General features: G+C 40.1%; 1 protein-coding gene across 10 annotated transcripts in view; it reads right to left on the bottom strand.

Annotated features, from left to right (window-relative positions):
- Positions 1-2,090: 2,090 nt before the first annotated feature.
- Positions 2,091-15,764, bottom strand: part of ARHGEF3 (Rho guanine nucleotide exchange factor 3) — a 103,753-nt gene continuing 90,079 nt past the window's right edge. For all 10 annotated transcript variants that reach the window (XM_083489344.1, XM_083489350.1, XM_083489342.1 and 7 more), the window contains 10 exons: positions 14,170-14,277; positions 13,515-13,685; positions 12,069-12,131; positions 11,785-11,881; positions 10,560-10,636; positions 9,027-9,284; positions 7,124-7,294; positions 6,259-6,445; positions 3,651-4,869; positions 2,091-3,332 (listed from right to left, as the gene is read on the bottom strand). In XM_083489344.1, the coding sequence (XP_083345470.1) occupies positions 4,508-4,869; positions 6,259-6,445; positions 7,124-7,294; positions 9,027-9,284; positions 10,560-10,636; positions 11,785-11,881; positions 12,069-12,131; positions 13,515-13,685; positions 14,170-14,277 (1,494 nt within the window). In that variant the 3' untranslated portion in view covers positions 2,091-3,332; positions 3,651-4,507. The remainder of the gene's footprint in view (positions 3,333-3,650; positions 4,870-6,258; positions 6,446-7,123; positions 7,295-9,026; positions 9,285-10,559; positions 10,637-11,784; positions 11,882-12,068; positions 12,132-13,514; positions 13,686-14,169; positions 14,278-15,764) is intronic.

Consider the following 15,764-nt stretch of genomic DNA (forward strand, 5'->3'; position numbering starts at 1 on the left):
GAGCCCAATATATTTTGGATCGTCTCTCCCAATATGAACCTACCTGGACCCTTGGGTTCTTCTCAGGGTGCTTTCTCTGAGGTTTGGAGTGTGGCAATAAGAGAAAGAGCATTTTCCATTGTGGCTCCCCATCTGTGGTATTCTCTCTCCAATGAGGCAGACCCTTCAAGTGTCCCTATTTTTCAGGGGCATCCCTGATTTAGAGAAGCCGTCCCGGTTTCTGATTTGATCCCAGAAAGTCCCACGTTTCCTTAAAATGTCCCAATTGTCATTGGAGAAATGTTGGAGGGTATGGAGTTATCCAACCCCCAAGCTGTCTGAAGGCAATCCTGTATAGGGAAGTTGTTTTAAATGCTTATTGTTTTATTATGCTTTTGTATATGTTGCAAACTGTTTAGACTGCTGGGGCAACCCGATAAGATGTGTGGGGTATAAATAGTCAAATTATCATTATAGAATGAGACGTCCCTATTTTCATTGGAGAAATGTTGGAGAGTACGATGAGGTCCACATTATCTGGAGTAGATGGAATAAAGGGGCTTCACCAAGACCACAAACAATATAAGGCAAGGGTGTGGTCTCAGCCCCAAGCTGTTACATTAGCTGGTTGATTCCGCATTCCCTAATGCAACCAAACACTCATTGTAGGGAAGGTGAGTTAAGTTCCTTCACAGATTCCACTCAAATAAATTCCAGTTCAACTGAATTATTCCCCAAATACTCCCCCCCCACAGATGTTCTCATCCCTCAAAAAAGCACTTTAAACAGTTCTGATACCCTCTTTTATAAGTTGGTGGGGCCTAGTATTTTAACAGATTTCTCTTTGTAGGCTTTGAACAGCATGTACCGTATTTTTTGCCCCATAGGGTGCACCGGCCCACAGGGCGCACCTAGTTTTTTGGGGGGAAATAAAGGGGTGGGGATTATTTTTTCCCCAGGCGTGGGGCTGGGGCGAGGGAAGCCCTAGCTTCCCCCGACCCCAGCCCCCAGAACAGGCTGCTATCCGCAAGCCTAGGGATCCCGGCGGGAAGTCGCGCCAGTCTCCCCAGGCTTGCGGACATCTGCCCGAAGTCGCACAGCTCTCCCACGGCTTGCTGAGAGCTGCATGAAGCTTGAAGCCTGGGGCACGCTGAGCTCAGCACGCCCCAGGCTTCAGGATGCAGGCAGCTCTCCGCAAGTTGTGGGAGAGCTGTGCGACTTCGCGCCGGGCTCCCATGGCTTGTGGATAGCTTCAGCAAAAGTCTGCATTCGCCCCATAGGATGCACACACATTTCCCCTTCATTTTTGGAGGGGAAAAATTGCCTCCTATAGGGCGAAAAATAGGGTATATGATACTGTAATAAAAGCACTTTTAAAAATGTATGCTATTCATGGCATCACCAATGTGGTGGCCATGGGCACCACAGCAATCTCAGGTACATCCTTGGCACCCACTAAGTTACCCTGCTCCACGCATTTTAATTTTTCAGGTTTTTGTTGTTATTTGCCTGTGGTTTTGTCTAGTTTTCAGCCTTTTTTGGGGGGGATACGTGGTTTTTTTGGGGGGAGGGGTTCTTGGAATCACCAGTTTTTCTTCAGTGGTCCCCATGGCACTTTCTTAGATTTTTCAAACTGCACCGGGATCCAAAACGGTCGGGGAACCAGGCTGTGCTGCTACACTGAAAACTAAAAGGAAAGTGTTATAAATTAATCCAGAGGAGCACATTTAGGGTGTTTGTCATAAGTCTTAAAATCCGTATTTCTGGTCTATCTAATTAAAGAGCAAGACCTTGCCGTGAACTAAAGATGAAGAATACCGCACAAAATATTTCTAATAGGAATACAATATGCATTGCATTCTACTGGTAACTTTTCACATTACATCTGATACAGATAACTTATATATATTAAAAAAAAAAGTTTGAAAAAGTCTACTCAATTTATTTGCATCTTAGTAACTTGTTATATTAGTTTTGATTACTAAAAGTATCCTCAGTTTAGCTATAAATGAATGTAAATATTCCTGAAAACAGATGTCAAAAATCACAGAAAGTTTGTAAAGTGAGGTTTTTTAGCTTTGCATATTAAGCAACAATATATTTAAAAAATAGACAGTTCAGTGTAATTTATTTGAAATGCTTTGAGAACAGTGTAAGGCTATTATGCAAAAAAAGGAGATTTAATCAATACATCAATTATTGAAATGAAGACATTACACGGTATCTCCAACATTTTGGCAAGTATTTGTCATTTCAGTAGTTCACATCCTAATATACTTTCTACTTCCTTCTATTTTTAAAAATACTTCCACTTACTCTAGATTGGCTAATACTCAACTTCCAAAATGAAGCAATTAAAATAAATTACAAGCCTGAAATAGAAAACAACCATATTTAAAACCTATACATACAGAAATATGTTCTATAGAGTAAAATTGACCATAATTTTGTTTGAAAAAATATAGGTATTAACCTGCTTTTTTATCAATTATCTCAGCACGATTCCTCTAACACAGCAGAACATATTTACAAATTAAAATTGACATCTTATTTACTCTTACAGTTTTTCTGTAAACAAGTATGTATTTTGGCAATATCAATGCTTCTGCAGTGCTGAAGTTTGACTCCTCACTGTGCAGAAAATGGAAATAGTGGTATCAGAGAACATTTCAGTGCACTAGGTTGCAAATTTCAGGACCCTTCTTTAGAAAGGGTCAAATTCAGCATTACAGTACTGTTCAACCTTACATTTGAAATTAGAGTTTAATTCATAAGTACAAATTTTATTGACATTTTACCTACTTTAAGGGTGCCAAACTAGTCAAATGTAATTTTCAGATCAATAGGTTGAAAGAGTGGGTCAAACACATTTTGAGGTGTGAGTTTCTTGAGATGCAGTAATAGTGAATGCTGTGTGCGGATGTCTTTAGAAACAAATATGCAGTGTGTGTGTGTGTGTGTGTGTGTGTGTTTGTAGCTGACTCCTGAATAAGCAAAATTCCTTTGGTGGGTTGCATTAGAAAAATAATTGCAAACTATAGTTATAAAATTAGAGTCACCCCTTACTTTAATCATAATTAAGCCAGAACACACCCAAATAACATGGAGGTTAATTCTCTGAACAGAGCCAATAAGAAATCAACATTTTTATTAGCATGTGGTGTAGTCCCAGTCCTAACTTTCTGTAAGCCTATTACAGAAGTCTGGGGAGCCCACCTGGGCTTTGTTCTCAATTCTGGCCTTGACGATGACACTGAACAGGTTCCCCATACAGGTCTTTTAATAGAAGTGTCTGTATCTGTGAATCACACATAAGAGAGCAGGCAGTGGATACTGGGATGACAGAAGAAAGGCTCACAGTGGTGCCTCGCAAGACGAAAGGAATCCGTTCTGTGATTCTCTTCGTCTAGCGGTTTTTTCGTCTTGTGAAGCAAGCCCATTGATGGATTAGCGGATTAGCGGCTTTTAGCGGCTTATCTGTTGATCAGATCAGCTGATAAGCGGTTTAGCGGCTTAGAAAAAGGGGGGGAACCCGCAGGAACTCGCAAGACATTGTCGTCTTGCGAAGCAAGCCCATAGGAAATTCGTTTTGCGAAGCACCTCCAAAACAGAAAACTCTTTCATCTAGCGAGTTTTCCGTCTTGCGAGGCATTCGTCTTGCGGGGCACCACTGTATTTTTGTAGACATCACAAAATGGCTATCCTGAGAGCAGTATAACATTAGATACAGCTAAAATGTTAATATTTTAGAAGCACCATTTTGCATACAAACTGTCTGGCTGTGCACACAGAAAGGGCTACATAAAACAAAACACAGCAATTTAAACAAAGTATTTTGAAGTTTCAGCTTCTTTACTCTTTTAATGCTTTATTCTAAATGGGACAGTAGGTAAACTACCATCCAATTATCAGAAAACACCATCATATAAACTGGAATTTTCATCTGAAGATTCAGTACTGGCACATAACTTACTTTCAAATGACCTTTTAGCTTGCATCTGTGAACTGAGAAAATACATATTCTGCACTGGCCATAACTGTTAAATTAAGATGATGAAAGTCACCTATCAATCAATGAGACTCTTAGTTTTAGTCTTTCAAGCTTTTTTGAACCCTACACACATCATTCACAAAATTTCTAGATGTGATAGCTTTAAAATGCTTTGTTCATCTCCTTGAGGGGTTGCCTTGTGAGAGGTCAAAATAGGGCACTTTATAAAACAGAGAATCTTGGTATGTAATATGCATAAAAACAGTAGCTTAGAGGTCATATCTACCAGCAAGACATTGGAAATAATTGGTCAAATAACCTCTCTCAGCCACAGAGACGTTTACAGAATTATCACAGGATTATAGTTGCCATATCAAATTACGCACACCAGCAGTTACAGTACTATGGTTTAAAGGTACAAATATAATAGAGACTGAGTTGACATTGTGACAAAAATATTAAAAAGTGCTTCTTGTTCCATATGCGGAATGCAAATACTGTACAGGTAAGACACAGAAGACCACTATGCAGTTGTTGTCAGACATTGCTTTCTATCTCTTTGTCAGTCTGCCAAGGGTATGTCTGCTCCATGTGGTCACAGTCAATGCTGATTTCACTGATGTCCATACTACAGTCAGACCCACTGTCTGATTGGTCCATTTGCTCAAGCTTAGATTCCTGCCGGGGTATTCTGTTCCTACTTGATGATGTACTCGATGATGTTAGTAAGGGGTCTTCGGAATCAAGTGTCCGGATTTCGCTTGATGCGCAGGAGACTGATTCTTTGGCTTGACGGATACAGTTGAGCCACTGCTGTTTGTTGAAGGTGTCATTTGCTTGCAGTGAGTGAGACTGGCTTTGAGATCCCTTTCTGAAGCTGACTCTAAAGAAGTTTTTAACTGAAATAAATGAGCCACATTAGTATATTCAATGCTTCTTGGAAGAGGACAGTGTGTGTGTGTGTGTGTGTGTGTGTGTGTGTGTGTGTGTGTGGTTGTTTTTAATAGACATATTTCCACATTAATGATGTACCAGAAGAGTGCACAACTTGGATCCCACTAAGAGAAATGCAGCCCACCATCCATGTATGAAGTCTCCCACATGATTTCTTCCACACAGTTTAGAAATTCCATGGAAGCAGAAGCAAAAGGAGAAATACAGTCATACTTCGTCTTGCGTTAGGTTCATGTTGCATCTTTTTGGCTTGCGAACGCGGCAAACCCAGAAGTGTATATTTCCGGGTTTTGCAGGACATGCGCAGAAGCACTCTATCATGCCATGCACGTGCGCAGAAGCAGTGCTCTAGTTACAGAATTTTAGGGGTGTGAACGGCACCCTGCAGTCTGTAACTAGAGGTACCACTGTAGTGTTTTAAGCCATGGGTGGACCACTATACAAGGTTTATAAGCTGGGCAGTCCCGCTTGAGAGAAAACATGTTTTCTGCTTTCTTCGGCTTGTTTTACTACAGAATCGACCTCTTTCCCCACCATTTTATTTTATTCTAACGAAAGTCACACACAAAAATTCAGCAATGCTAACCATCTGTGGCAATCAGCAGCAGCCAGTCAGATGATGCAATGATTATAAGTACAAGCAACCACTGAATGACAAAGAGGGGAATGACATTTGTGAGAAGCATGCCACTGCTCTTCATAGTATTTTGTCAGTATCTGGGAATATGCACAGTGCTGTCCTCGTTAATTCAGTGCTGCTGGACAAGGTCATGGGGGGCTGTCCTTTCTTCCAATAGTGATGGCAGCCATTTACTCTTGATAAACTCTTTCACCAACTCTCACTGGTGACGGATTTAGGGAAGTGCAACTGGTTTGTCCAAACTGGGCACTGAGCAGAGAGGGTGCCACAGAGGACACTTCAGCAATGACGAGCAACAAAAGGCAAGAGGTGGCAGTGGTGGGAGGTGCCAAATTCTGGTGTTGCACAGGGCGCCGCTAAAATTTTAAAGCTCAACGTCTGTCACCACTGGTGAGAACAGATTGGAGCAGTAGGTTCTTAGCATTATCATTTAAAACCAACTCCTGCAGGAGAATCCAATAGAAAACATGAAGGTATCTTTTGTCTTTCCTGCCATGTTTTGCTTTTGTAAGCTGTCATACTACTTTTTGAAAATCTTGTTTCTTCTTTTTTTAAAAGTGAAAAATTAGTTTACCTTTTTTATATGAATGAGACATGCTGGCTTATACTTCCAGAAAAGATATTGGAAGGGTATTGTGGTGCATGACTAAATTTCAATATTTTATAAAAGAGATATAATATAATGGATTCTTACTTCTCTCATTGTTGCTAAATGCACCACGTATGGATCCACCCAATCGCACCTCTCCATCTTGCAAGTCTTCTAGCACAAGATCCTTCACAGGGATGGGTTGCCGATACAATTGGTAACAGAGTTGTTCATTCTGTGTAACAGCTCGAGTAATTACCAGTACTTCTTGGAAGAGAAACACATGCAATTTCTGACAAAAAAAAAATTAATTGAGAGTTGTCACTCATACATTTTTTGCTTATCACTTCTCAAGGGTTATTTTTAAAAAAAACAAAAAAACTAGCATCTAGTTAAATAATACTACCAAAGATGGGTGGAAATTGTCCAAGGGCATGATCTGAAGGCACATGATGCAACCACCCTGCTGAAGGTAAGGAAGTTTGAGTCTAGGCCACTGACTGTATGGGAATCCTACCAGGGAATTGGATATATGCTGTCTTAAGTTCCAGGATGGAAGAAAGTACTAGTATATTTAAATCTTGCCTAACAACAACAACAGTGTGCAAGGATGGCGTCTTACAAGCACTCTGAGAAATGTGTTCCACAGTAAAGGCACAAATATGACAGTGGTGTTAAAATTAGATAAAGATCAGTTTCTCTCTTACCCACAATGAGGAAGAGCTATTCTATTTTCCACCCTTATTCTAACCCCTGTTAAGCCTGCTTTTTTTTTAACCCTAAATTAAAAGCAGTTAGCATCTCTTTCTCACTTCTGAGACTTGATAATATTTCCCCATGACAGCCATCCAAAAGCAAACCATTGCAACCTTACATTTAAAAAGAAGCAGTTCACTGATTATAAAAGAGAACAGTACTTAAGAAAGAGGTAAAACAATATTTTGTGTTTCCTAAAAAATTAATTCCTTACCGCTCCCCGGTTGTTCTTTAGTTCACCATGACAGCACACGACACGTGAATCATCTATCAAGGAGTCCTTTTGGCCTTCATCGAGATAGATTAGCCTCTCTTTGTAATACTGGCATTCAGATTCACCCGTCTTTTTGTTGATTTCTGCCACTATTCCTTGGACAATATTAATCTGGGGAGGGGGGGGAATGGTTACAAATAAGTCATAAATTGCCAAGCCAATTTTGAAAGCATTTCTTAATAGGTTTATAGTTGGAAAAACAAAATGGGTGGATGGACTTCTGTAATGAGCAAAAGGAGGCCATGTGAGTGTTTGGTACTTCAATATGGCTTTTCCATTTTAAGCATCAATCTGGCTCCAATGCATGTACAGGAATTCTATAAGCAAGAACTTCTTCATTATGTCCTGTGAGCAGGCGTATGCTACATATATGTGAGAGGAAATCTGTCGTGCAAACAGAACTCTTTTATTCAATTAATCTAAATAAAGAGTTTAAATCCCCATCGTTCCTTTCTGCTTACATATAAACAGCAGGGCTTTGTATTTTGTATTCCTAGATAACTGCTACTTTTTTGCATGTTACAGAGCCCAAGCAGTTTAACAGTTTATACTTTCTCAAGTTTAAACAGCAGTTTAGGATGCAGTATGTAATAGGAATGTGTTCTAAAAAATAAAATCTGAAGGCCAATGATGTGAAGTTTCGTCCCACAATTTCCTTGAATTAGAAAAAATATTAAACCTATTTTCCCCAAGCTTCTTGTTTAACTGAAGCATTAAAAAAAACCTGAAAGAAAAACAGTTTTACAGGCTTTCTGAAAGATGCTCAAATTCAGGCTTCACCACATTTTCAAGGAGAAGGAGCTCCAAAATTGTGTGGGAATAATGAGAACAGCTCTCTTGTGCCCTTGCTATTTGAACATGACAGATGAGTGGTACTGTTAAAACACTAATTTTTGGTCAATTTTAGAAAGTTTAGGGGGGAAAGCTGTATTATGTTCTTAAGAGGTAACTAAAAGCCACAGCATATGTAAGGCTTTGGATATCACCAATGATTGCATGCAACAATATATTAAGCTATCAGCCTTGCATCAGGGAAGTGGCTACAGGGAGAAAGCAAATGACCCAGGTTGCCCAAAGATGCAACCAGTACTTCCAGTAACAGTTTGCATGAGTGTCATGGCACATGTTGCACCTGGCACACTCACACAAATCACATCTAGCAAAGGAATGGCAGAATCCATATACACACCAGGTCAGTGGATACTTCCTCTGCAAAGTGCATTCCAAGGGCCACCTGAGCTTGGTCTGGGGTTGGACTCGATGGCCCTTGTGGTCTCTTCCAACTCTATGATTCTATGATTCTATGATTCTACTCAGTGTAAAGCAATTTTAAAATAAAGGTAAAGGTACCCCTGCCCTTGCGGGCCAGTCGTGACCGACTCTGGGGTTGCGTGCTCATCTTGCTTAAGAGGCCGGTAGCCAGCGCTGTCCGAGGACACTTCCGGGTCATGTGGCCAGCGTGACGAAGCTGCTCTGGCGAGCCAGCACCAACGCAGCACACGGAAACGCCGTTTACCTTCCCGCTATAAAGCGGTACCTATTTATCTACTTGCACTTAGGGGTGCTTTCGAACTGCTAGGTGGGCAGGAGCTGGGACTGAACGATGGGAGCTCACCCCGCCGCGGGGATTCGAACCGCCGACCATACTATCGGCAAGTCCTAGGCACTGAGGTTTTACCCACAGCGCCACCCGCGTCCCATTTTAAAATACCCGAAGCCTAAAATGTCACAGAAATCTAACAAGAGAAGGGAAATATGCACACATCTTTCTGAGAGAAGATATGTGAATCTACTTCTAATGATTTGCCCTTTAGATAAGGTATTAATTAGTTGAAACACATACAGCTTCTTCGATGTGCTGTTGATCTGGATGATCGTTTGGCGTGTGTCGCAGAATCTCTCTAAGCAGTAGTGGGTACTTCACTAGACGGCTTCTTGGGATATCAAGGAAATTCCACAGGTCCAGTTTACGGCTGAAAGGTGACTCTAGACAACGCTGTAAGAAGTCTTGAACCCGATGATCCTGCTTCTTCTGGTCCAGCAAAGTTTTGGCAGCTACCTGGTTGCTACAGTAGCTATCATAGGAATTTAGACAAGGCAACTAAAGGAAAAATAAATATTTGGAATTATTATTATTATTATTATCCCACACATCTGATTGAAAATACAATTGATGATAATTGCTACTACTGGACGATATCAGTTAGAAGCCTGATTTTGTCACTTATTACCATCTAGCAGTGTAATGTCACTGGGAATATTTCTTAGAAACTTACAATCCAATAAGCAGGTGTTCAGAATGAGTGTAACATCTGTTGAGCCAGTAAAACACAAAAATTCCATGTGGCATACTGGTATTACCTGCTAAGATGTTACACTTTGCCTAGGAACACCATATTGCCAGATGCACTCACTTATTTATTTATGCTCCACTCTTTGAGAAAGACCTACACAAAGCAGCTTACAATATTTTAAAATGCAAATCTGTTCGACGGAACCTTTAAAAACACATAGGCAACACCAAGAGATGATAGCAGTCTCTGCAGGAATTGCATTCCATCACTGTGAAGTCGCTGCCCAGAAGGCCCTATTATGCATTCTTACTAGTCTGGGGGAGAGCTATGATGCAGGCTCTCCAACTGGTAGTAGCAATGGGTGGTTTCTACTATTGTATCAATACAGCCAACTCTTTTACGAAACAGATCACACCCTCTGATATTTGGATGAAGGGCGCTATATAAATTCAATAAATAAGAATAAACATATGGAAACTTTTACTGTTTGCCAATATGGGAATCTGGCTGTGGCATTCACAAAGTGAGTTGAAACTTGTCCAGTAGCAGCTGGCATGGTGGTTCACAAGTGCTGTCCTGGCACTAGCATTGTACAGTTTATCTGGATAGGGGTCTGTCAGGACAACATAGAGGCCAGGTCAGGACTGCGCAGATGCGCTGGGGGAGCCAATCTGGTTCTTGTGCTGGTGCATCTGCAAAGCTCCAACTTCAACACTGTCCTGCCTCAGCCATATGCAGGTAAGCAGTAGTGGTGCTGGTATCAGGAGGGCAGCTGCATGGCTCTGCCCCACCACACTGGCCACTACTGATCTTGACTCCTACGTAACACAGAGTTAGTCCTCATACCCTTACCCTTCCTGCAGTGTTACTGCTTGGTACTAGTTCTCAGATCAAACATGGCTTAGATTAATTAACTGATGCAATTCACTTAAAAATATTGCAACAAGATTGTTTGTTAATCCCAATATCGCTGCCCATTCTTTGCACATTTTACTATTGATAGTTTTCACTTTTATAACCTTAAAAATGAGGAAGCATATAAAAAGAAAACATAATTAACCATTTGTGAAAGTTTTCCATACCCAGCCCACAAGGATGTGACCAACACAGTCTGTAGATCCATCAGGCTTCCTAATTTCTTTTAGCCGTCTAAGAAGATCTGATGTAAATACATGAAAAACATGAAAAACTTAATTGGGGTGGGGTGGGGTCAGCTTGTAAAAGAATACTGAGGACTCTTCTATAGTAAAGTTCAACCTGTCAAGTACTGTTTGAGAGCCTTTCATTGCCTTTGACCATCTGCCTGTTTATCACTATTTGCTAATAAAACTCCTGTCAAATGATGCAAGACCCCTCTTTTCACAAAGCAGTGAGCTATCCCATGAGAAAACGGCTATACACAAACTTGGGTGATACACCCTGCTAGTGTTCCTCTTTCAGTGCCAAACTATACAAGGCACGGGAGAACTGTGATTAGTTTTCCCCACGCTTCTATTTTTAACAAAGAGGAACCGAGAACTCTGGTTTTGACGGAAGCAGTAGTGCTACAGAAAAGGAGAGGGTGTAACCATTCCTCACCACAACTGCTTTCCCAACCAAAATCCCACCCAAAGAAGCTGCTAGTAGGCTCACCTAGGGGGAAATACAGCTGGTATCATGCTGGTATTTATCCCCCATCCAGGGGGAGGAAAAATTAGGTCAGGACTTAAATTTTCACACAGACATGAATGCGTCAACCCTCTTCCCCAGCATAGGTGCTCCAAATCTGAATCAGAGCCCTTCCTTGTAATTTATTTCAACTAAAAACAGTAATTTCAGGAGACTCAATGAATAGTTATATCTAATCTGTCTAGAAACATATGAATGTTTACAATATGCCTCTCGAAAACCTATATTGGGTTGAAAAGTCCCTGTCCCCCCCCCCCCAGCATTTAGACATCTACTTCCATCTATTTTTTTGTGACTTAAGTTCTGTTGGGAACATTCAACTCTCGTAATGAAACTTTAACCGTGTAAATATAATTTCTGATAGCACTCAAACCGATTCCCAGATGTGTGTCAGTACTGACAATGGAAGTTGGAAGCTGTGGAGTCAACAGACAGGAATGACAACTAATGACACTAATGTTTCTGTAGTGAAGGTAAAATAAAAAGTGCCCATTCCAATGTACATTTTTCCTCCACAGATAAATTTTGTAGAGGTTTTTATCCAGTCTGCAGCCCAATATAATTCAACTGTTCCTCAAACAATGCTCCTCAAACTTATTTGGCACTTAGCAACTGCATATAGAATAGAAAGAATTATACCTTCATGCAAAGGAATTAAAGAGTCCAGTGTTCCAAATATTTGGTTTAATTCTTGCTCTGACATTATGGAAAGTTTAAGCATTGGGTCATGGTAAGCCTGCACAAAGATAGAAAATCATTAAATAAATACATATTTGAAATTCCATTATTGGTGATAGCATTTAAACTCTGGCTCTTGTGCCTTAAAGTTTTTATATATTTGAATTAATCTGTACACACAGATCACAGAAACTGCCTGTGAACAAATTCAATAGAGGCACACAATAATTAAGGGTATAGAATACCTTCTTTGCTAACTTCAGGTCTTCTATCAAGTCTTCTTCTCCTTGTGAAAGTTCAAAAATTGCCTATAACAGAAGATATAACCTTGATAAATTTGCAGTTTCAAAATTTCTCAAGTAACATTTTAAAACTATGGATAAATGGTAAGTCCAGATTGCCACAGTGCCAAATGGGGTCAGGGGTAAACACAATTCAGTTAGCATTTAAACCCAAATCATTCAAATTTGCACTTTGGGGGGGGCACTGAATTTTGTGCACATCTTAATTTTACAATACAGTTATCCAACCATGCAATGTTTACAAAATATTATGCATATTAACATTGCAAAAGTAATTGCAAAATTCTGTGATTAATCAAAACTGCATGCAAAATTTCATTTATTAGGAAAAATCCACCCTAAATTGCTGAAGAATTTTTATGAGTTTTTAAAAAGAAATTTGCAAATTGCTGAAATGCAGAGAACTGAATTAAAATAATTACAGAGAAATGAAATTGTCAGATTCTTCCATTACTAACTGTCAAAGCAAGAGAAGATAAAAAATGAGACCAAGCTTTAAGTCTATTAAAGTAATGTCCTTTATTTAATATCCTTCCCTTTGTGATGAAACTCATCCCTAAAATAATGGTGGAGAGCCTACTGGTGAAAGGTGGCATACAAAACTCAAACTCATAAAATACAGTGGTATCTCGGGTTACAGATGCTTCAGGTTACAGATGCTTCAGGTTACAGACTCTGCTAACCCAGAAATAATACCTCGGGTTAAGAACTTTGCTTCAGGATGAGAACAGAAGTTGTGTGGCCGCGCGGCAGCGGGAAGCCCCATTAGCTAAAGTGGTACCTCAGGTTAAGAACAGTTTCAGGTTAAGAACAAATTAAGCTCTTAACCCGAGGTACCACTGTAAATGGCGGTCCCAGGCAGTCTCCCATCAGACACATACCAGACTGGCTTAGCTTCGGCAGACTGCTAAATCATGTGCCTTCAGACTATGCCCTGGGGCCTTTTAATAAAGGGTACTTGTATGATTCAGCATCCTATGCTAAGCTAGAACGGAATGCCATGCGATGCTGTGCATGGCATTTCCTCCATTTCTAAAATATTTTATTATGAATTTTTTTTTCCAATGAAGATGTGAAGACAGTTAGCCCTGTTTTGCTCAGCTTGAAAGAGCCAGTTATTAGCTTCTGCCTTCTCTCGCTTCAGGAATGCAAGAATGCACTGTGTTGTCTTCAAAGGCTGTGATGGCTGCTTTTAAAGCCTGGAGTGATTGCAAGGAGTGATTGTGCATTTCAGTGTTTTCATGTGTGCAAAGGAGATGGGTGGTGGCTATTTCTTCCAAGGAGGGAAAAATAGGACTAAAAAAAAGTTTATACACAAACATGTGTATCTTCACTTGCATTCCTTAATGCCATTTCAGGCAAGTCCAAAGAGAATATAAGTAAGCAAACCTCTTGCCGCTTGATTTCTTTGGATGTCAGCATCTGATTGACACAAACATCAAAGGTCTCACTCCAAAGTTTGCTGTCTCTTCGCTTGGTGCTAGCAGGGGGTACATTTCTAGTCCAGGGTCTTGAGGCAAGCAGATCTGGCCGACTGTCACTGCGAAAACTGATGGAACGCTGTGAAAAATAAAAATAAAATAGTTATTGCTTTGCTAGGGTTGATAGTAAGGTTAATTGTCATCTTGTTGAGGACAAAGTAAAACTGCTGTTTATTCACACAATACTGTTTAATATTTTGGAATGAGAACTGACGCAGTTGCATCAAAAAGGAGGAGTTAGGAGTTGTCTCCCATACTAGTTCTGCTCAAAATAGATCCATTAAAAGCAATGGATTCAAGTTAATAATGTCTATTGATTTCAATGGGTCTATTCTATGTAGAAGTAGCATTGGAGACAACCTCGTATAACAGAAATTGTTATCGAGCAGAAATCAAACACTTGCTTTTACTGAAAGTGAAAATTATTAATAAAGTGCTTTTTATTACTTCCATATAGATGAGCAATATGCAAAAATAAATGCTTTACAAACAATACAAGAAATAAGACATGTTGTATCCCTTGTATTGAGCCCTACTTAATTAATTAAAAAAATCGGTTTTACCTGAAGCGTCTGACCGAATCGTTTCAAAGGAGTTGCTCGAACAGGAGGAATTAAACTTGCTAGTGATGTCACTCTAGAAAGAGGCCTGACCCGCTTATTACTGGGCTCCTGTAAATTTTAGACAAAATACTTACGTTTAGAATCATAAAACCAACACATTGATTTCATAATACAAGTATAGAAGTTCCAATGTATCCCAGTCCCCAACAGGGGACCCTATTCAGGACTCCAACTGGCTTGTAGTATTATTTGGTTCTCCCAGAAGGTTTCAGGTGGGGATAAAGCAAAACCACCATCCTGAATACTTTCCACAGTATGCCATATAGTGCTAATGGGTGCAAGTCCAAGTTTGGCTGTCAGCTTTTGGCCCCCAAAGGCCCCCAGGATGACTTAGAAAGGATAACACACAAATACAAAATTCAAGTACCAAAAAAACATACCTTACAAAAACTTAAGACAAACAACCTTAATATTTCAAAAATTATTAAAAGCCAAATGCATTTATTTTCCTGCCCAAACAACAAAGAGTAGTCCCCATAAAGATGTCAGAGAGAGCAAGATTAAACCTGAGTATGTTGATGTTATTATCATTTCCCCCTTTTCCATTTAAAACATGTAAAGGAAGGCAATCAGACATGAAATTAAACAAAAATGCTAAAGACAGCAGCAAGCAACAGATCAAAACAGAAAGAGGCCCAGAGGATCACCATTGGGAGGGAATTCTACTATTTTGATGTCTCTGCCAAAAAATGTCCCATCTCTCATGCTCACCTATCTGATCTGATGTAAAGACAAAACTTAGCAGGGTCTCAGCAGCCTATCTCAAAGGTTGTGCAGGTTCATGGTGGATTAGGTGATTTCTGAAGATTGCTATAAACTGTGGAGAGAGGTAAAAAACCGTCTGTTGTCCTTTACTGTCTCCTGAGCTCTCCCCATATAGCAGGGGGAAGGGGACTAACTGCATGCTGCACCTCTCTACCGCCTTAACAGACACCTCCTGGGGTTCAATCTGTCAGGGGCTTGTGCTGACTAATACTTCCCCTATGACATTCCACCTCCAACATCCTCAGCATTTCATGGGTCAACTGCCCTTGACAATTTCTGGAAGATGGTAAGCAAAAAATCTCATTAGGCCATTTGGGGATAAAAAAGTCCCCCACAACTCTTTTCTCATACCCCAAGTATGCAGAAATCACTACCTTAGTAGGGTATTAGTAAGACTCGGCATGAGTACAACCAATTCTCATGTTTACTATTAAGATTATTTTGCTCAATGCACACAGCTGGCAAACATATGAAACATCAACAATACAAGAAGAAGATGTTTTGGAGAGAGAAAGGATGCACAACAGACATTTGTAACTTCACACACCTTAGGGTTTAATCCTGTGCATGTTTACTCTGAAGTAAGTCCCATTGTGTTCAATTGGGCTTATTCTCAGGTAAGTGTGCATGCAATTGCACTGTTAAAACATTCATGCACATACATTTAATCACTTCCCTGTCTCATCTTGCAATGCAAAAGGTTCAGCAGCTATGCTTGTTATCATGACCTTGCCACTGAAAGGCATAGATACAGTTTCAAAACAGAAGTC

The sequence above is a fragment of the Podarcis liolepis genome (genome assembly GCF_965112155.1).
Source record: "Podarcis liolepis genome assembly, chromosome: 2".
NCBI lineage: Eukaryota > Metazoa > Chordata > Lepidosauria > Squamata > Lacertidae > Podarcis > Podarcis liolepis.